Source organism: Dama dama, chromosome 2 (genome assembly GCF_033118175.1).
Source record: "Dama dama isolate Ldn47 chromosome 2, ASM3311817v1, whole genome shotgun sequence".
In the NCBI taxonomy this organism is placed as follows: Eukaryota; Metazoa; Chordata; class Mammalia; order Artiodactyla; family Cervidae; genus Dama; species Dama dama.
Genome location: NC_083682.1, coordinates 44,469,090 through 44,490,203, shown reverse-complemented (window position 1 = coordinate 44,490,203; position 21,114 = coordinate 44,469,090). Strand labels below are relative to the sequence as shown.

Here is a 21,114-nt window from a genome sequence, read left to right as displayed (position 1 = left end):
TCATGTTATTATACAAAAGATGAAATTTGATGAGAGTCCCCAGCAATTTTTTTGTTTAAAATAAACCATTATCTCAATCATAACAAAATTATTCATCCACGGAAAAGCTTAAGATTAGAGTGTGTGCTCAGCAGTGTCTGACTCTTTATGACCCCATGGACTGTAAGCTGTCAGACTGTTCTGTCCATGGGATTTCGCAGGCAAGAATCCTGGAGAGGGTTGTCATTTCCTTCTCCAGGGGATCTTCCCAACCTAGGGATCAAACCCAGGTCTCCTGCGTTGGCAGGCAAATTCTTACCACTGGAAGTTCCTTAGAGATTAGACCAGAGGGTAAGTGTTAGGATGACTCCAGCGTTACTTTTAGCTGATTGGTACCGAAGCACATGTGGAAACTGTCTGTCCATCTGTTGATCTCCATGAGTCCCTGACTGGAACCCACACTAACACACAGTCTCCACAGCAGTGTTCTCCACGCCTCAGCCTTCAAAGGGACAGATGTGGTTGTCCAAAGCAAATGATCCTTTTTTTTTTTTTTTACAAATAATTTAAACAATATAATCATTGCTGGCTTTAACTCAGATGTTGAAAAACTATAAACAGTTCAGTGTTTCCTTCCAACTTAAATAATAAAACTCCTCCTTTTAAGACAGGAAGGAAACAAATGCACTTCTAGTTAAGGAAAGCAATATGAACTGCAGTCAGTTCATATTATCAGAGCATATCATATTTTGGACTGTGAATGTTCAACCTACAATAATCAGTAAATGATAATCAGTGGAATGGAAACTGGCCAAGAATTCATTATGATTATAATCATTTCTAGATGGATAACATAAAAGACTGTGGTACTATTAAAATAATAATAGGAGAAATGTGTGTTGCTTAGTATTTATAGGCATTGGATTAACTCCTTTTATATGGATTAGCTATTTTAATCTTCTCAACAATATTTACTAATTTTTCATCTTTGCCCACATTTTATAAGGAGGTTACTTAGCATAGTGTGGGTAAAAAGAGTTACTTGTCTACAAATCCCACATGGAATAAGTGCTTGATGCAGCTCTCAAATATAGATAGTACTGATAGAAAAGTAAAGGCAGCTCTGTGTCCAGGATGGCCATTAAAGTTTCATTTTTAACTGAACATAGCAGAATTTCATTGTACTTTGAGCAGAACTCACCTTTGGGTGCAGGTAATGAAATGTTCTATTCGTACGTAACTCTGTTCAGTTCAGGGTTAGGTACTTCCTCTTGGTGGCAGAGACTTTCAGAAGTCTCCACAGCCCAGCCAACTCCACATACCACAGCTCTGGGCTCTGGAGAAGAATGAGCTTGGCTCCTTGCTGGATGTTTTATACCTTCTCCAAACATGATGCCCATCTCCTCCAAGTGATAGGGTTATCAACCCTCTGAAAAGATATAGGTGCTCATGATTAGATTTTTGTAAAATTGTAAATACATCCAGATACCAGTGATTGAAGTCAAACCTTGGAAACCTATTTAAACCAATTGCCACAATGCAGTATCTGGTAAAACCCTTCTCCAGGAGTTTACACTTGTTATCCTTGAAGTTGTTGTTTGAAAATAATTGAACTCCCAAATATGGATTTCATATCTCCATTCTATGAGCAATAGGATAGTCCTAATTGCATCGACCCATTTAGATTCTTCACCCACTAGATTTACTTGTCTGTCTGAATTTGCCTGCATTCATTTGGTGATATTTCTTCAGAAATAGGAGTCCTTCAGATTCCTATTTCAACCCAGGACACTCAATCTCCCCTTAAATACCACTTACTGTTCTGAGATAGCCTCTGATATGTATTCTCAATCTCATCTGAACTAAAATTATCTCAAATTTTATTCTTTTCATTGAGTTCTGCATCAAATTTTTCCTTCTGAAGATTTTTTGTTTTGTTGGATTTTTTAGGTTACACACAATAGTTTTTTGCCTTTATGTCTATAACTCCACACACAATAGCTGTTTATCGTTCTCTAAGACTCTGTCCCTTTCCTCACTCCTTGCATATGACCTCATACCCTCTCGTTCTATTATTCAATATGTATGCACGGTGGAAATATTGATGCTAGGTTTGGAGTTAATGACTATATCATAGTTTTATACACTACAATATTGACTAAAAAATCATAGATAATTTGTGAAAGAAATATGATATTTTCTGTTTTGGGCAACTAACTCTAAAAGTTTTCTTTATTATGACTGACCTAAAAACCTTTTTCTACTTAATCAATGATGGGCTATGGCCCTTCACTCTGGGAAGGACATTAGACAGGAAAATTTATTTATTTTAAACTTTTATTGAAATACCCTTGATTTTCAATGTTGTGTTAGTTTCTCTTGTACAGCACGGTGAATCAATCATATGAAGACATGTATCCACTCTTTTGTTAAGATTATTTTCCCATATAGGTCATTGCAGAGTGTAGAACAGAATTCCCTGTGCTATACAGTAAGTCCTCACTTATTGTCTATTTTATGAATAGTAGTGGATATATGATAATCCACGTCTCCACTTTATCCCTCCCATCCCTCGCCTGTTTCTTAGGGCCTGGTAACGTTCAGTAGTTTTCTTCATCTGTGTCTCAGTTTTGTCAGTAACCTCATTGGTACCGTTAGTTTGGATTTCACATATGATCAATATCATATATTTGTTTTTCTTTTTCTGACTCAGGGGCTTTTCTTCCCATGTCACACTGGACAGAGAATACCCCTTGGGGCCATGCCCTGGAACAGGTGTGGGATCTGCAGACAGGGTATGCAGAGCCTTCCTTGTTCAGGGACCAACAGGGCTCCGCAAAAGAGCCGGAGAAGTCCCAGTTACAGAAGTTCCGGGAACCCCCTCCGGCTCGATGGTCCAGCACCCCTCTTTGCCGCAGTGACTCTCACCAAGACCTGCACATGGTGCCCGCGGATCTGAGTTCTTTTCTGACACTCGGGCCACGTCCATCGGGAGACAGTATCCTCAGGACGGCCCGACTCCGGGGCCCCGTCGGGCACTTGCAGACGAAAGATCTTGGGGTTCCCTGGAGCAGCCCATTTAAGATCCGGGAATACGGCCGTTCTCCCATCGCCACACACGTCCTCCTGATTCCCTACTGGGCCTGTGGACTCCTGGGTGGACAGAAGCCAAGATCCTTCCCAGAAACGCGGTCTCTGAGCCCTGCGGCCGTGCGGACTTGGCGTCCCTCCCGGAGCCCCTGGAGCGGGTGTCCAAGCGCCTCCAGCCCTGCGCCCCGCTCGGGCGGGTCCCTCAGCGGCGGGGCCGGAGCCCACTGACCGCCAGGATGGCCCGGGCTCAGACCCCGGCAGACCCGGTTCTCCTGAAAGACACGCTGCTCTCGGGGAAGGCAGGTCTCTGTGGAAGGAGGTGGCTCCATCAGCGGGGATGCCAGAGAAAGGGCAGAGTCTAAGGTCTCCCCAGGACTCCAGACGCCTGACTCCAGGGGGAATACTTGGCCCTGAGTCGGGGTTGGGACTGCTTGTCTCTAGACCTGCAGGTCAGAGGGGCCTGAGGACCGCTTTCTGCTCTCCCTCCCGCTGCGGTGGCCTGGAATTCTGGGCTGTAGGAGTTCAAACTGGGAAGCTTAAGCTGTTATGTACCATTTTTGATTCAATATTTTTCTGTAGTACCACTTATATCTTTTACTAGACATGTTTATTTTTTCAAAGAAAAATTCAGGAATGGTCATCTCAAAACTTCACACTTCCATCATCCTCAGAAATTCTCATACTATGGACAATAATTTTCTGACTCAAAGTTATCCAAGGGAGAAAGAGAAAATTCAAGTCCATAGTGGGATTTCCATATCCTGAGAGAGAAAGTCTCTCTATTCTATGAGTTATTTCATTTTCCCTTGTCCAAGGAAAGACAGAGCACAAACCACAAAGCGAGTTCAGGCTGAATCTTCTATGAGGAACAAAGGTTATTACTATCTCTATGGCATATAGAAACACCTCCAATCACATTGTAAAAGAAAAAAAATGGCAAACATATTATGAATTCTGTGAAGTCTGATTTAGTTCGACCTCTTTATACATTGGGGATTGCCAGGAGGCTCAGTGGTAAAGAATCTGCCTACCAACACAGGTGATATGGGAGACATGTATTTGATCCCTGGGTCAGGAAGATCCCCTGGAGAAGGAAATGGCAACCCACTCCAGTATTCTTGCCTGGGAAATCCCAAGGCATAGGAGCCTGGCCAACCACAGTCCATGGGCTCACAGAGTCAGACACAACTGAGCATGCACATGCTCACTAACCTTGATACTTTATTTCAGGACTCACCCAAGACATTATTTCAGTTTGCATTAGAAAGATTTTTTTGTGTCCCTTTTATTTTATACCATGGAGCATGTAGGTGGCACTTTGCTATCAGGTGGATATTTATTGAGATGTTTTCTCCACCTATCACATTTTCAAAGGTCGAAAAATTTGATTGAAATCCAACAATGAATACAGAAAGCTTCACAAAGGATGTTCTGAATGATCATGCTCACAGATCTCTTGCTTTGAGTTACTTGAGATTGATCTAATAGCCTTACAGTCATTTGGTCTAAGATGGTCTTAGTCTTTTATATCAATTCCTTCTGATTTTAGAAATAATAAATATTCTTTGTACAATGAATAATAAATTCAATTATAATACAGAGAAAATTAAAGCCACACAATTCCCTTGTGAATATAAAATATTACTCTATTTTTTCCAAAATATAAACTATATCCAACTTAAACTTTCCCATTTTTCTTAGACATTATTTCGTTATTTGCGTTGCTGGTAAATTTGGGTGGTATGTCTTGCTCTGGAACTTATTGGCTCTTGGGTAGTGGTTGGTTTCAGCGTAGGTATGAAGGCTTTTGGATGATCTCTTATTACTTAATGTTCCCTGTAGTCAGGAGTTTTCTGGTGTTCTCAGGTTTTGAGCTTAAGTCTCCTGCCTCTGGCTTTCGGTCTTATTCTTCCAGTAGCCTCAAGGCTTCTCCAACTATACAGCACTGATAATAAAACTACTAGGTTAATGGTGAAAAGATTCTCCACTGTGAGGGACACCCAGAGAGGTTCACAGAGTTACATGAAGAAGAGTAGAGGGAAGAAGGAGATAGAGATGAGCAGGAAGAGAAAAAGGGGGACTCGAGAGAGACAGATCTGTTCCCTAAGTGTTCTCCGTAGCCCAGAACACCCACAGAGATTCACAGAATTGGATTGAGAAGAGAAGGGGGAGGGAGGAAATAGAGGTTATCTGGGGGAGAAAAAGGCGAGTCAAAAGGGGGAAAGAGTGATCATCACACTCCTGAGTAAAACTGGGTACTGAATATTGGATTCTTAAATGTCCAAAATTGATATCAAATACTGAAAAACAAAGATTAAAAATCTAGAGTAGAGGTTAGACTCTTAAAAATACAATATTAAAAACAAAACACAGAAAATTTAAGAAATATATATGAAGTTCACTCTAAGAATAGGGCCTTTTTTTTGCAAGGTTATAGTGAAATCAAAATGAAAATTAAGGAGTAATAGAGGATACACTGTTGGTGGGAATGCAAACTAGTACAGCCGCTATGGAAAACAGTGTGGAGATTTCTTAAAAAACTGGAAATAGAACTGCCATATGACCCAGCAATCCCACTTCTGGGCATACACACTGAGGAAACCAGATCTGAAAGAGACATGTGCACCCCAATGTTCATCGCACCACTGTTTATAATAGCCAGGACATGGAAGCAACCTAGATGCCCATCAGCAGATGAATGGATAAGGAAGCTGTGGTACATATACACCATGGAATATTACTCAGCTGTTAAAAAGAATTCATTTGAATCAGTCCTAATGAGATGGATGAAACTGGAGCCCCTTATACAGAGTGAAGTAAGCCAGAAAGATAAAGAACATTACAGCATACTAACACATATATATGGAATTTAGAAACATGGTAACGATAACCCTATATGCAAAACAGAAGAAGAGACACAGAAATACAGAACAGACTTTTGAACTCTGTGGGAGAATGTGAGGGTGGGATATTTCAAAAGAACAGCATGTATACTATCTATGGTGAAACAGATCACCAGCCCAGGTGGGATGCATGAGACAAGTGCTCGGGCCTGGTGCACTGGGAAGACCCAGAGGAATTGGGTGGAGAGGGAGGTGGGAGGGGGGATTGGGATGGGGAATACTATGTGCAAATCTATGGCTGATTCATATCAATGTATGACAAAACCCACTGAAATGTTGTGAAGTAATTAGCCTCCAACTAAAAAAGAAAAAAAAAAAAAAGGAGTAATAGAGGACTTTAAAGGAAAAAAAAGGAAAAAAGAAAAAAAATTTTTTTTAATTAAAAATATAATAAAAATATATGAGAATTAAAATAAAAATTAAAGAGTAATAGAGGAGCAATAGAGGACTTCAAAAGAAAATAAAAGAAAGAAAAAGAAAAAAAAGAAAAAAAATTAATTAAAAAATAGTAAAAATATATGAAAATGAAAATTGAGGATTAATAGCAGAGTAATAGGGAATTTTAAAAGAAAATTAAAGAAGAAAAAATTAAGAAAAGAAAAAAATTTTAATTAAAAAAAAAAGTAAAAATACATCTAGGAATTTCTCTGGAGCTGTTGCAGGCAGTGTGGGTTCGGTTCAGTTTCAGATAGCTCCTTGTTCCAGCTTACACTTCTCGATATCTATAGGCCCCTTCCGGTGTAGTTGGTGTTAACTACAGGGATTTTAATCTGTTGCACCGGTCACTTCTGAAGCGGATCCCTTCGTTTATTTGGCTTCTGTTTGCTGGTCTCTTCCGTGTCTAATTTCCACCATGACACAAGTGGGCGGAGGTGGTCTCTTGTTTAGGTTCGCTTGCTTAGTCGTGCTGTGGGGAGGGAGGGGCGCTGCAGACAAATGTCACTGGCGTGTGTTTGGAGCACTCTCAGTGTTCCAGCCACACTGGGTTTCTCCTGGCTCACAGCGCGTGTGCTACACTGCTCAGGCTCCAGGCTGCTCTATAGGGAGCGAGCCCTGAGTTGCGTGCGGTTCCAGTTTTCGGGTATTCCACAAAAGCACAGACTCAGTTGGGCCCGAGCAGCTCAGGCAGCCAGGAGCTTGAGGAGCGCACTCTCCCCGGGTGCGGTGCGCCTTATCCCCTCCGCGGTCCCAGTCTCAGTTTCTGCACGCTCGGGTCCGGTGCACCTTGTGTCTGTTCTGGGGAGGTGGTCTCTAGCCACGACCCTCTCGGCAAATGTCAACTATCCAGAATCTCAGGAAGTCTCTGGTTGGAAACTGGGAGCCTGTTTGCAGTTTGGTAGGGGGTGCCGTCTTTGGGGCGGAGTTTGCCCCTTTCCCCTCCCCCCTACCTCCTGCCTCCGGCGGGGGATGGGCCCGTCCGCCGCTGGCTAGCTCCTCTCTGGAATTGCTCAGTCCTTCCTTTGTTCCTAAGCAATGTCGCCCACTCCTCTCTGTTCAGCCCCCACTTGCTGGTGGCGGATGCGAGCGTCTGGTGTACTTTTCTGCTGGGAGTTGCTTTTAGGCATGTAATCTGTGGGTTATATTTATTTTTGCTCCCAGTTAAGTTGCCCTCCGAGATTCGAAAACTTCCCCCAGACACACCAGTGAGAGGGTTTCCTGGTGTTTGGACACTTCCTCTATTATGACTCCCTTCCCGGGATGGGTCTCCGTCCCTAGCTCTTTTATCTCTCTTTTTATCTTTTATATTTTGTCCTACCTCCTTTCAAAAACAATGGGCTGCTTTTCTGGTCACCTGATGTCCTCTGCTAGTAATCAGAAGCTGTTTTGTGCAGTTTGTTCAGAGTTCAAATATTCTTTCGATGAATTTATAGGGGAGAAAGTGATCTCCCCGTCCTATTCCTCTGCCATCTTAGCTCCCCCCGCCTTTTCTTTTCATTTCTCTTCTTTTCACAGCTATTTGTAAGCCCTCCTCAGACAGCCATTTTGCCTTTTTGCCCTTTTCTTTGGGGATGGTCTTGATCACTGCCTCCTATACAATTCACAAGCTTCCATCCATAGCTCTTCAGGCACTCTGTCTATCAGATCTAATCCCTTGAATTTATGCATCACTTCCAGTATACAATAAGAGATTTGATTTAGGTCATACCTGAGTGGCTAGTGGTTTTCCCTACTTTCTTCAATTTAAGTCTGAATTTGGCAATAAGGAGTCCGTGCTCTGAGACACAGTCAGCTTGTCTTGTTTTTGCTGACTGTAGAGAGCTTCTCCATCTTTGGCTGCAAACAATTTATCTATCTGACTTCAGTATTGAATCATGATTCCAGTATTGACCATCTGAAGATGTCCATGTGTAGTCTTCTCTTTTGTTGTTGGAAGAGGGTATTTGCTATGACCAGTGTGTTCTCTTGGCAGAATTCTGTTAGCCTTTGCCCTGCTTCATTTTGTACTGCAACACCAAACTTGCCTGTTACTACAGGTATCTCTTGACTTCCTTCTTTTGCATTCCAGTCCCCTATAGTGAAAAGGACATTTTTTTGTTTTGTTTTGTTTAAGTTCTAGAAGGTCTTATAGGTCTTCATAGAACCATTCAACTTCAGCTTCTTCATCATAACTGGTTGGGGCATAGACTTGGATTACTGTGACATTGAAAGGTTTGCCTTGGAAATGAACAGAGATCATACTGTCATTTTTGAGATTCCACCCAAAAACTGCATTTCAGGCTCTTTTGTTGACTAGGAGGGCTACTCTATTTCTTCTAAGGGATTCTTGCCCATTGTAGTAGATATAATGGTCATCTGAGTTAAATTCACCCATTTCAGTCCATTTTAGTTCACTGATTCCTAAAATGTCAATGTTCACTCTTGTCATGTCCTGTTTGACCACTTCTAATTTACCTTGACTCATGGAGCTAACATTGCAGGCTCCTATGCAATATTGTTCTTTACAGCATCAGGCTTTACTTCCATCTCCAGTCACATCCACAACTGGACACTGTTTTTGCTTTGGCTCCATCTCTTCATTCTTTCTGGGGTTATCTCTTCACTTTTCTCCAGTAGCATATTGGGCACCTACTGACCTGGTGAATTCATCTTTTAGTGTCATATCTTTTTGCCTTTGCCTTTAGCTTTTCTTCTTTTCTCAGCTTTTTTGTAAGGCCTCCTACATACCTTTGTAGATTGGGGGAAAAAAAAACAGCCTAAATCCTGAGAAAGAGACACAAGAGATCATATTTACTACAATGAATACTAGGGTGCTTATATCTTTTCCAATTACTCCTTTTGATTTCTTCCAATACATTTGTGATTTTTGTTCAGTCACTAAATCATTTCCAATTCTTTGCAACCTCATGGACTGCCACATGCCAGGCTGCTTTGTCCTCCACTGTTTCCCAGAGTTTACTTAAATTTATGACCATTAAATCAGAGATGCTAGCTAACCAACTTACCCTCTGGCATAGCCTACTCCTTTGGACTTCAATTTGTCTTAGCATTGGTCTTTTCCAAAGAGTCAACTCTTCAGGTGGCCAAAGTACTGGAACTTCAGCTTTAGCATCAGTCCTTTCAGTGAATATTCAGGGTTGATTTCCTTTAGGAGGGACTGGTTTGATCTCTTTGCAGTCCAAGGATTCTTAGAGTCTTCTGCAGCACTGCAGTTTGATGGCATCAATTCTTGGGCGCTCTGCCTTCTTTGTGATTAAACTCTCACATCTGCACATGACTACTGGAAAAACCATCGCTTTGACTATACAGATCTTTGTCAGCAATGTGATATCTGTGCTTTTTAATGCAATATCTAGGTTTTTATAGCGTTTCTTCCAAGGAGCAAGCATCTTTTAATTTCATGGCTGCAGTCACCATCTGCACTGATTTTGGAGCCCAAGAAAATAGTCCATCACTGTTTCCACATTTTCCCCAACTATCTGCCATGAAGTAATGGGACACCCTGATCTTTATTTTTGGAATGTTGAGTTTCAAGCCAGTTTTTCACTCTCTTTCACTTTCATCAAGAAACTCTTTAGTTCTTCTTCACTTTCTGACATAAGGGTGCTGTCATCTGAATATCTGAGGTTATTGATATTTCCCCCAGCAATCTTGATTCCAGCTTATGCTTCATCCAACCCAGCATTTCACATGATGAACCCCACATTTAAGTTAAATAAACACAGTGACAGCATACAGCCTTTACATAATCCTTTCCCAATTTGGAACCAGTCCATCATTCTACATCCAGTTCTAACTGTTGCTTCTTGATCTGCATACACGTTTCTCAGGAGGCAAGTAAAGTGGTCTGGTATTCTCATCTCTTTAAGAATTTTCCACATTTTTTTTTTTTTTTTTTTTTTTGTGATCCACGCAGTCAAACATTTTAGCATAGTCAATGAAGCAGAACTAATATTATTCTTTAAAAATAATAGATTTTATTAATATTTTAAAATAACTGATTCCACATTAAACAAAACAAAAACACTGCAAGACAATTAATACTGACTGAGGTAAAATTATAGAAATTCCCTAAAAAAAAAAAAAAAAAAATTCCTTGACATCGCTCAAGCTCACAGAGAGTAAACTTAGAAGACAAAATTTTGCCTTCTTAATTTTTCAATCCGAAAAGTGTAGTAACATGATCGATGTATTGAGTTTCAGAATGTATATCTAGAACATTTACTTTGTGGGTGGTCTTGCATAATAAACTTACAATGAAGTAGGTAGATTTACGTTTGTATTTGTTACGTTTTGTGTCACAGAACCTCACAATGGCTCTGTGGCATGCGGGTGGGCAGGGCTAGACAACAAAGGGGGGGGGGGGGGGTGAGAGCAGCAGCCATATTGTAGCATGCGCACACCTTCTGGGATTATTCACTCAGGCACTGCAGTAAGCTAAGACGATCATGAAGGAAGTTTGCATGCAAGAATCTTACCCTGATTTTAAACTAGAGAGCTTACACTAAATCATCTTCTCACTCTTGCTTGACGGGCAGACTTTTAATAAACACACACTTAGAGGCCCAGTGTCTTCCTCTACAGGAAGCTGTGGGCTAGTGCCATCTTCAAGCTCTTCGTCTGAGGTGATCCAGTTCACCAGTGTCTCCACAAGAGGAAACATATAATGTTGGGTCTGGTGACCTCACTTTTGTCATTATTTTGTAAAATACAGAAACATAGAGAAATAAAATCACTATCATGCCAGCATTCCTGAAAAGACTTCGTGACTATGACAAATCATACTATTGTAGCAATTATCCTATATTGGCATATTTCACTTAGGAAAGGAGAGTGGTAAGGAAATTGGTTAAGACTTGGAATATAAATCCCTTGGGGTTGATGTTAACAAGAACCTGCCCCAGCAAGGAATGGTTGTGCCTTTGCAACATACTGTCATTTTAAAAAAGCTTGTTCATAAGCACTTAGGAGCATCAGCCACTTGAAATGTACACAAACGGTACATGTGTCTTAAAAGACTTAAAGACAGGGTCAAGATTTCCACTCGTTTCAAACATTCTGTGTTCTCAAACTGATTGTTCAGTGGAAAATATGTCAGGGAAGAAAGGTAAGGAAATGTGTGACTTCTTCAAAATATTTTTTGGCTTAATTTTTCCAAAATGGTCACTGTTGTTTCTGTTTTATCTGAGAGTAAGGTATTCATGAAACTGACCCAAAGGGGTGTCTGAGCTGGGGCCTTTCTCTACTGGCTCCCATGAGGCAGGGAGTTTCCTGGCCTTTTGTTACTGGGGGGCACTGGGAAGCTTGATCTCTGTGAGGATATGGGGCAGAGAAATTTCCATTCTAGAGTGGTGACCAGAAGAGTTCTTATGTTGAAGTGCTTTTTTACAATCCAAAATTCAATGAATCAATCAATATCAAGAGTAAAGCTCTTCTTCCATGACAGAATATATTTAGTGAAACCTCAGAAAACAAGTTCCCAAGTTTTTCAAGACATTTGCTAAACTCTATAGAGATGAAAGAATCTTTCCAACTTGTCTGGTAAATTAAAAATAAAAATGATTGACAGAGAGTCACAGGTTGGGTTTGTGATACAATCAGTGACTCCTGATGAGAGGATGTTTGCAGATATGTTTTTGAAGATAAGCCAGTTTGTTAAAGGAATCTTGTTTCAGGAAATCTAATCATCCATATTAACCCCATTGGAAGACTGGTGAAATGTAATCACTTGAACAAATGGGTGGGGTTCAGAGACACAATATAAGGAGACTCCAGGAGGCAAATTCAGCCTTCTCCAGAACTGAGAGGGAGTGTTTGGAGTTCACCTGTATCTTGAGACTTCTGAAAGCTGCACTTGGAACTCTTGACCCCTGAACCAACTTCATATTATTCTCCAGGGTAGACTGTTTCTACAGCTCCTTAGGTGAGTACACAGTTCACCACAGAGCAGCTCCTGTGACTCTCCTGAGGGAAAACAAATTAAATTCCCTAATTTTAATTTATTGGTAAAATGAGATTTTTTTCAATGTAACAACCCTGTTTACTAACTTAGTGAAATGATCCTGTTCTGGTTTTGTTAGCTTGTCTTGGCATGCACTGTGGAATGATTAGGGGGATGCGTTTTACTTCTGTGATTGCATTTCTTTCTTAGTGTCCCCATGCATTTTAAGGACTCAGAAAGTGGCTGACTGATATGTTTTGTGTTTGATGTAGCTTCTAAAAGTATTTCTTAAGACTATTTGATTCAATATGTAGTACCTATCACCACTTAACCAAAAAGTGGACTGTGTCTGTATACACCAGAGAGATAATAGTCTACACTATTGAGAGTGCACACAATGAATTGCTGAAAATATTGCTAAAGTGAGGTAACTATCATCCCTCCAAAAATATACATTTTTGACAGAAATCTTAAAGAAGCTAGGGAATGATTGAGCAGTCAGAAAAGTGACACTGGTTGGATAAGTTACAATTTTCCAAGATTTAGTTTCCTCTTTATTGACTCTGTACTCAAAGTGCTTTAAGAAGAAAAAAAAAAAAAAATTGGATACAAATGCAGATTGAGATTAAAAAAAGGACATCTAAAGAAAATGCATGATAATTACATGAAATAATAAAAACACAAGCCTAATCAGCTGCCTCACACCAAATCAATGACTGGCATAGAGAATCGTGACTGTTTGCAGAAATCAGGACCCACCATGTACAGCCGTCAATTCGGTCGAGCTCCTGAAGCTCGTGCTCTCTAGAGGAAAACAAGACCTCAGCAAAACTGAGCTTCTCCAGTAGTTAGAGGGGAAACAGGCCAGAAAATAGGTAGTGTTGGTGAGGCCACTGAAAATTTTCTGCAGTTCTTGAAAGCTCTCTTTGTGTTTCTGTTTTCCATTTGCATCCAATGAAAAATCCAGATTCTTCTGCTCCTTAAGCAGTGCATTATTTAGTGAAACCCAAGTCTAATTTTGTTTGTTCCCTTTTTGTCCCGGGGAAAGAGGAATAAACTGATGTTCTTCCCTCAGGAAAATGGACTCAGAAATCCCAGAAGCCTTCCAGAAGGATCTCACCTGCCTCGTCTGCCTGAATTTCCTTCTAGACCCAGTCACCATAGGCTGTGGACACAGCTTCTGTAGGTCCTGTCTTTGTCTTTTCTGGGAACAAGCCGAAGCCCCTGCCAGTTGTCCGGTGTGCAGACAACGATCCGAACAGACAAACTTCAAAACCAATTTTCTTCTGAAGAATCTGGTGTCCACTGTCAGAAAAGCCAACCTCAGGCAATTCCTGAAGTGTGAGGAACAGCTGTGTGGGACCCACAAGCAGACAAAGACGATCTTCTGTGAAGCTGACAAGAGCTTGCTCTGTTTGGTCTGCTCTCAAGGTCAGGAGCACAAGACTCACAGACATTGTCCCGCTGAAGAGGCTGCTGAGGAATCCTGGGTGAGTGATGCCTCTGAGACATGTAGGAAGCTTGGGGGTGGTACAGCTAAGAGACTAAAATGATGATGCTTAAATCCTCTCTTTACTGACTTGGTAAACAATCCACCTGCAATGCCGGAGACCTGGGTTTGATCCCTCGGTTCGGAAGATCCTTTGGAGAAGGGAAAGGCTACCCACTCCAGTATTCTGGCCTAGAGAATTCCATGGACTATACAGTCCATGGAGTCACAAAAAGTTGGACACAACTGAGCAACTTTCACTTTTACTGAGTGCCACGAACAGATCTAGTTAACAATAATAAAGTGGTGAAGAATATAGAGCAATATATCTGCTTTGTGGAACTTGTATCCAATGGCTGGCTGATGAAGCTAACTGAAATTATTTGGGTGATATATTATTATGCTAATGACACTGTAGGACCTTCATTTTAAGAAAGAAACTGACTGTAAAATCAACAAGTGCCAAAATACTTTTCATTGAATACAGGTTTTCTAATCTTAGACAAGAAGGAAGATACAGTCAGTATATTGGATTTTACAGAAGATAAACATAAGTACATTCAAATTTTGATGTAAGTTGCCACAGCAGCTGAAAATTAGTCATACCTTCAGCAGATAATTACCTAATGATGTGTGGATTTTTAGTGTAGAATTTCATAAAACAGATCATGAGGAGGAAAAATAGGGACACCTGGTCACCTGCCATGATCTGTCAGTGTCTCCCTCAAGGACTTTTATCTAATAATCGTCAGTACATCCCAATCTTTGGGCTCTGAAACTCCAATGTATTTGCTTTTCTTGTACTAAAATTCATAATTCTTTTACAGGAAAAGTTGGCAAACCAAATGAGATCTTTATGGGAAAAGATTCAAGAAACTGAAAGAAATCTCAAGAAAAATGGCAGAGGAACTGACCCTTGGATGGTAAGTAGAAGAGCATATTTCTCTGACAAAAACAGATTGAGGCAGACAGTGAGAAACTTATCATTAATAATGTGAGCTGAAATTACCATGTATAGTGAAATTCAGAGAGTGAGTTGAACACCATCAGAAAAAATCTTATCACCATTCAACCAACATTTTCATTCCTCTCGAGCTCTTTAGAATCCAGTGGATCAATAACTAAAACAAAAGACCCATTCGAAGAAAGTTCTAAGGTGGAGGTTTATGGTGTCATGTGGATGACTAGACATGATTCAGTATCTCAAGGAAAATTTCTCAAGTTTAAGATCAATTCCAGTTCTGAAGTTCAAGTAAATGTTTTAAAATCCATGGGTTATTTCAGGCACAGATTTCTGTCAGTTACATTCCAGAAAGTAAAAGGCATGTCATTGGGAACCACAAAGTACTGTGGTTAGTACAAAGTACTGTGGTTAGTGCTAATCTGATTAGTACATGAGCCCAGGTGATGCAAAGCAAACAGGAACAGTTAACTCCTTAACATTTAAGGAGTGTGCCAATCATGGTGAAGAGTGATTGCTCTCTGACTAGAGAGTGATAGTGGTTCAAGTTGGAGAAAATGTGACATGTTAAACAACTCAGGGGGAAAGGAACAAGGAGAACGAGTTGGAGCATGAGAGAAAGAATCATTCAATACCAGGAGGGATATGAAATGGAATGAAGAGAAATGATCTTCCAAACAGTGTGGGAAGAAGCTTGTGAACTTACAGGGAGGAAGAAAACTGATTCATAGAGAAAAGAACACTAGAAATAAATGATTGAGGCTGGACAACTGTTCGAGGGCAGGCAATAATTTTTAGGAAGATGTTTCCTGAGATTACCAACATTGAAAGTATTATGTAGCATGGCTGCTAAGAGAGAAAGCCAGGAGATACTAGGTGAAACACAAGCTTACTTATTAGCATTGAAATGAGGATATTTCATATGACACATGAATCACCCATAAAGTTCAATTGCTTACATGGGATCTTTCACATTTAACAGGAGTCATATGAAAGAAATGATTCATGAAAAGATTTTCTACAAGTGTTTCAGGAACTCCTGAATTAGATGAAAGTTGTTTGAGGAAAGGGTGGGTTTGGTTTCTGATCAATTAAAAAGAATGAAAACAAAGTGAAGGAAAGAAGAATGAACTTGACTCCTGAGATGAGGGAGGGCATGCATTTAGCATGGATGTAGCTTCTTGGGAGAGAATATGAATTAGAGCAAACTAAATGATGTTGAAATTCATCTCTCAACAGTTTTATGTGTATCGACATGGAGACATGATTAGGAGAACTTATCAGATGGCACCCCCATTTCTCCCAGAGGAAGAGGATTACTATGTAGAGAGTGTTATAAAAGAAGGCCAACACATAGGCAGTCAACTCAGAAGAAGGCAAGAGGAAATAATCAGAAAGAAGAGAGAGCTCCAAGAAATACACAAGGAGCTCATTCAAATGTGCTCTAAACCAGATGTGAAGCTGCTCCAGGTAAGAACTGAGGATCTGTTTGAAAATACATTACCTGAAGTTCACACCTTTGACTTCCCTGACATAGTAAATTTCTTCATCCCCTGAGACTAAGATGGGATTCTCTCCTACTTGGAAATATTATAGATAAAGTGCAACTCATGCAACTCATGACTGAGCAAGCTTTACAGTATTCTGATCCTAGACATTCCCCAGGGAATATTCCCTTTTCAAAATCTCCTTTTGTAACTTGCCTCTATTAAAACCAGAAAGGAATAGCTTATGTACTCATTCCATTTTTTGGTCTCCAAATGTGTAATGGGAGACATTTGGGCAAAGTGCATATGTGTATGTATATACATATATACAAACACACATACATGTATATGTGTGTGTGTGTGTGTGTGTGTGTGTGTGTGTGTATTTCCACTTCCTATTGGGATATACCACGTTTCATTAAACATTAGTTTGGAGCTTATTACACTCTGGGGAAAAGCCACAGGAAAGATCAATGTGCAGAGAGCGGAGGGTGAATCACCAGCACTCTTGTCCTTTCTCTGTTTCACCTTTCGTTTTATTAACTCATCAGGAAATACATTCCATCCATATAAAATATGTTGTCCCAAAGGTTTTTGTTTTTGTTTTCAGAAAGAAAAGGAAAACAAATGTCTCAGACTGTTTCTGATGGTGATGATTTGAACTCTACTGAAGTTTCGCCAACCCAAATCATGGTTGCCTATATATAAGGTCTAACTTGTCTTTTTTTTTTTTTTCCTTGACAGGAATTGGAAGACAAACTGAAATGGTAAGTCTTTTGGTGCTGATGAGGGCACCTGTGGGCTCTGAAAGAGATACAGCAGCACTTAACAAAGCGATGATGTAACTTACCTAGATAATGCTAGGTTGCTTGTGTACATGTGTCTGCACCTGTTTTGCTGAGTATGATTTCTTGCTCAAAAGGAAGTTAGCCCTTTTGTTCCTGTGGCAGAGGGAGGTATTATCCAACTCAGTGCAAAATTTTTTTAAAGGTCAGTAATTTCTGATTTAGATTTCAAAATCACCAGTAGCTATATGTGCAAAGACTAGTTTTTCCCAGATTTGAGGTTAGAGAGGCAATTATCTCTGAGAAATGGGCTGGAATCAGGGCAAGAAGAAGAGTGAGAGTAATTTTCCAAAAACAGCTCAATTCTATCCCATGAGGGTGGAGAAGAGATTTAGGTGAAGAATGCTGAGCTGAAGGATGTTGTCTTATCGTAAAGGCTGTGTTTAAAAGCCTTGGGCAGCAGAAGGATGACCCGCATCTTCCTCTTACAGGAGTGAGTCAGCACAGCTGCACGTGCCTCAGCCCCTGGTCCCTGAACTCCCTGCGCGACCCATGTCCGGGCTGATGGACTGGCTCAACCGCTTCCGAGGTGAGTGTCAACCCATGGTGCGTCCATTCTGCAGGCTCCTTCAGTGATGGTGTCCACAGAGAGTCTTTTCCTGCTGAGCTTTCACCTCGTGCAGGGGAACAGCCTGCAAACAGGCAGGTGCAGACATATGTGGTCACAGAGTCACTAACATCCTTACAGATTACATGCAGGCTGGTGCAGATACTGATTTGATTCAGGCCTCATCAAATATTTTTAAATTTCATAAAAATTTGTATAATGAAAAAAGTAACATGCTCCCAAAATGGCTTCTTGAGCCCTAGAAATATCATGACATACAATGTCAGCTGCTCACTGACTTCTAGAAAACTGGTAATTAAAACAGGATATTAAAATTTCAGAGTTTAAGTGAAGTTAGAGTTTTAAAACATCTTTTAAGAATACATTTTCTTTTCTTTTTTATTTATATTATTTTTAAAATATTTTCTTTACTTAGTTTTAACCACACTGGGGCTTCGTTGCTTTGCCCAGGCTTTCTCTAGCTGTCATGAGCCAGGTTCCCCTTCACAACAGTGGGGGCCTTCTCATTGCAGCAGCTTCTCTTGCTGCAGAGCACAAGAGACCCCTGATAAGTGAGCTTCAGTAACTGTAGCATGTGGGCTCAGCAGTGGTGGGTCCTGGGCCCAAGAGCACAGGCTCGGTAGTCGTAATCCACAGGTTCAGTTCCTCCACAACATGTGGAATCTTCCCAGATTAGGAATGTCCCCTAAATTGGCAGGAAGCATCTTATCCACTGTGCCACCAGGGAAGTCCTAAAAACATTTTTGCTAAAAAGTTCTTAGCAACTGAAGGCATAAAGTGCTTTTTCCATTCACATAATCTGACAAAATGCATAAGCCTCAAAAATCAAATGCAGAAATCAAAAGGAAGCAAATGGTTGGATGATGAGGCCACAATGAGCTCTGTGATAAACCTCACCCTGGAGGGTGACTTAGCAGGAAGGGGAAGACTAGGCCTCAGGTTGGAACCACAGATCAAAGACAGATAAGCCCTACAAAGAAACTACTCTGAAGAAGCCGTCCTTAGGTTGTACTTCTTCAGTGTCCATTTGCTAACTTAACTGAAATGGTAGAGTGATCACCATTTTCCATTCTTTAATGCAGCTCTTTTCCTTGCACAGTGGTAGGGAAGGTGGGGATAAGATATGCTGTCATGGTCTTGGAGGTGATCGATGTCCAGCAGTGCAATATTTTAGATATAGTAATATTACACCCAGCCAGAAATTACCTTGACCTCCCTCTAACTTATAATCTCTGAACTTGTGGGAATGTTTTTTTCCATTTTAATTAGCTCTTTCTTCAGCAGATATGTTAGCAATATTTAAATCCTATACTTTCCAATTAGAACTGCCCTTTCAATCTTACAATGTATTTCCAGTGAGACTCCAGGTGGACCACCTTCTCTGGTAGATAATTTGATTTTTAACATTGATTCTGACTGACATTTTCTCTCATCTCTCCACAGTTACCTTTTCATTCAATAATGAAGTAAGCAGTCAGCACATCAGGCTGTTCGATGATGCAAGGCGTTTGACGTATGAACATCCCAGCCTCCATGCATCTTTGGATGGTGGAACATCCAAGTATTTTGCTGCATGGGGAGACCAGAGCTTCACCTCTGGCAAACAGTACTGGGAGATGCTCGTGGACAGCTCTTGGGACTGGGCTGTAGGCGTCTGTAAGGATTCCTGGATAAGGAAGGACGACGGCATACTGGATGAGTCCAACAGAGACAACTTTCTTCTTGCGTGTGTGAAGCAGGATGACCATTACCAACTCTGGACCACCGCCCCGACCACGCCTCTGTACATAGAGAGACCTCTGGACAGGGTTGGGGTGTTCCTTGATTGTGACAGTGGGAGTATAAGTTTTGTGGATGTTGCCAAGCGTTGCCTCCTTTGGAGATACGATGATGGCGTGTGCACTTTCCCTGTCAGGCCCTTCATCTGCACTGGCCACAGATGAGGAGGCTGAGTCACAGCCCAGATGGGATGCTCAGGACTCCTTCTCTGAGGGGACCCTTGTCCCCTGCAGTATATCAAGGAGACTTCCTGACCTTTAGGCTCTTTCTACTGTAATGGAGCTTCCTTTATTGTTATTTGATGTGAAGATAGTGTCGAATGCAAATTTCACTTGGTTGTCCTCCATGTTCCTGACAATAAATTCTTCTATTGTTACCATGTGTCCAGAATATATGCTGTGGTTTTTCACTTCCTTCATGAACTTCCTAAATTCACAACAATATGACCATGTGCCTCCCACTTCCTGGACCTCAATACAAGAACTCAGAGCTTGCACAGCATAGGCAGACCTGGTCACCAACCAGGCCAACACCAGCCTGCAAACTTCTCCTGCTTCCTTGTAACTTCCTCTGCCCTATATACATCTATTCATCCTCAGGATGAAATCTGATTTGCAGGGAAATCACCATTGCCCTGGAAACTGGGAAAAGCATTTCTTTTAGAGAACTCAGAATTTGCGTGTCTTTTGCTATTACAATAGTATAAGGGAAAAGACAGAAACAATCTCCTAAAGGATGGACCCTATGGCTTCCCTTTGGCATATCTGAAATACCACCATCATTATCATCATACCTGAGGGCCATTATTAAATAAGGGCTACCTGAAGATACCTAGTGTGAATTTTAGGACCATTGATATGATAACCCAGAAAGTTAAGTCAGTGAGGGTCGGATAAGCAGGACAAAGTGATGATACATGTTCTCGTTGGGATAAAGCTGGATGGTGTGGGATTTCATTGCACTACAGAGAATGACTCACAATTAAACATATTTGAATTGTTTATTTCTTAGATTTTCCACTTAATATTTCCTGAACAAGGTTTTAACCACCTGGGTAACTGAAATCAAGAAAAGCAAAACTGCAGATGAGTAGTTTACTCTATATTAAAAAAAATAATAATAATCTAGAGAAAGGAGTGAGAGAAGTGTTTGGACTTTGAATAATTTCCAAGTTTTCCTATGGGTGATGTTACTGTGGAACAGAGGATTAACATCTAGGTCATCAAAAAAAAAAAAAAAAATAACAAGTGTTGTTATTTGTATAACATGTATACCTTGTATACCATGGGGTCTTGCATAAATATGAATTTCCACTCTAACAAAGGTTGAGATAATCCGTCTGAATTTGTCATATTGTCAAAAAATCATTACATGTGGGTTATTTCTGGAAAATAACAGGCTTTCTGAAAGTAACCAATGAGTACAATTGGCTTATATTAATGTGTCTGAGGAAAAGTCAGACTGATAGTTAAAAGAAAGGATGCCATGAACATACGAGTACACATCATGAACTGAAATGAAAGTGAAAGTCGCTCAGTCGTGTCCAGCTCTTTGCAACCCCGTGGAATACAGTCCACAGTCTTCTCAGGCAAGAATATTGGATTGGGTCACCTTTCCCTTCTCCAGGCGTTCTT

General features: G+C 40.7%; 1 protein-coding gene across 1 annotated transcript; it reads left to right on the top strand.

Moving 5' to 3' along the window:
- The first annotated feature begins 3,305 nt into the window (after nt 1-3,305).
- On the top strand, nt 3,306-19,644 carry LOC133068679 (tripartite motif-containing protein 43-like). The gene is made up of 6 exons (XM_061159757.1): nt 3,306-3,368; nt 13,644-13,841; nt 16,041-16,271; nt 17,033-17,055; nt 17,565-17,662; nt 19,145-19,644. The coding sequence occupies exons 1-6, from the start codon at nt 3,306-3,308 to the stop codon at nt 19,642-19,644; spliced, it is 1,113 nt and encodes a 370-aa protein (XP_061015740.1).
- The last annotated feature ends 1,470 nt before the right edge of the window (nt 19,645-21,114 follow it).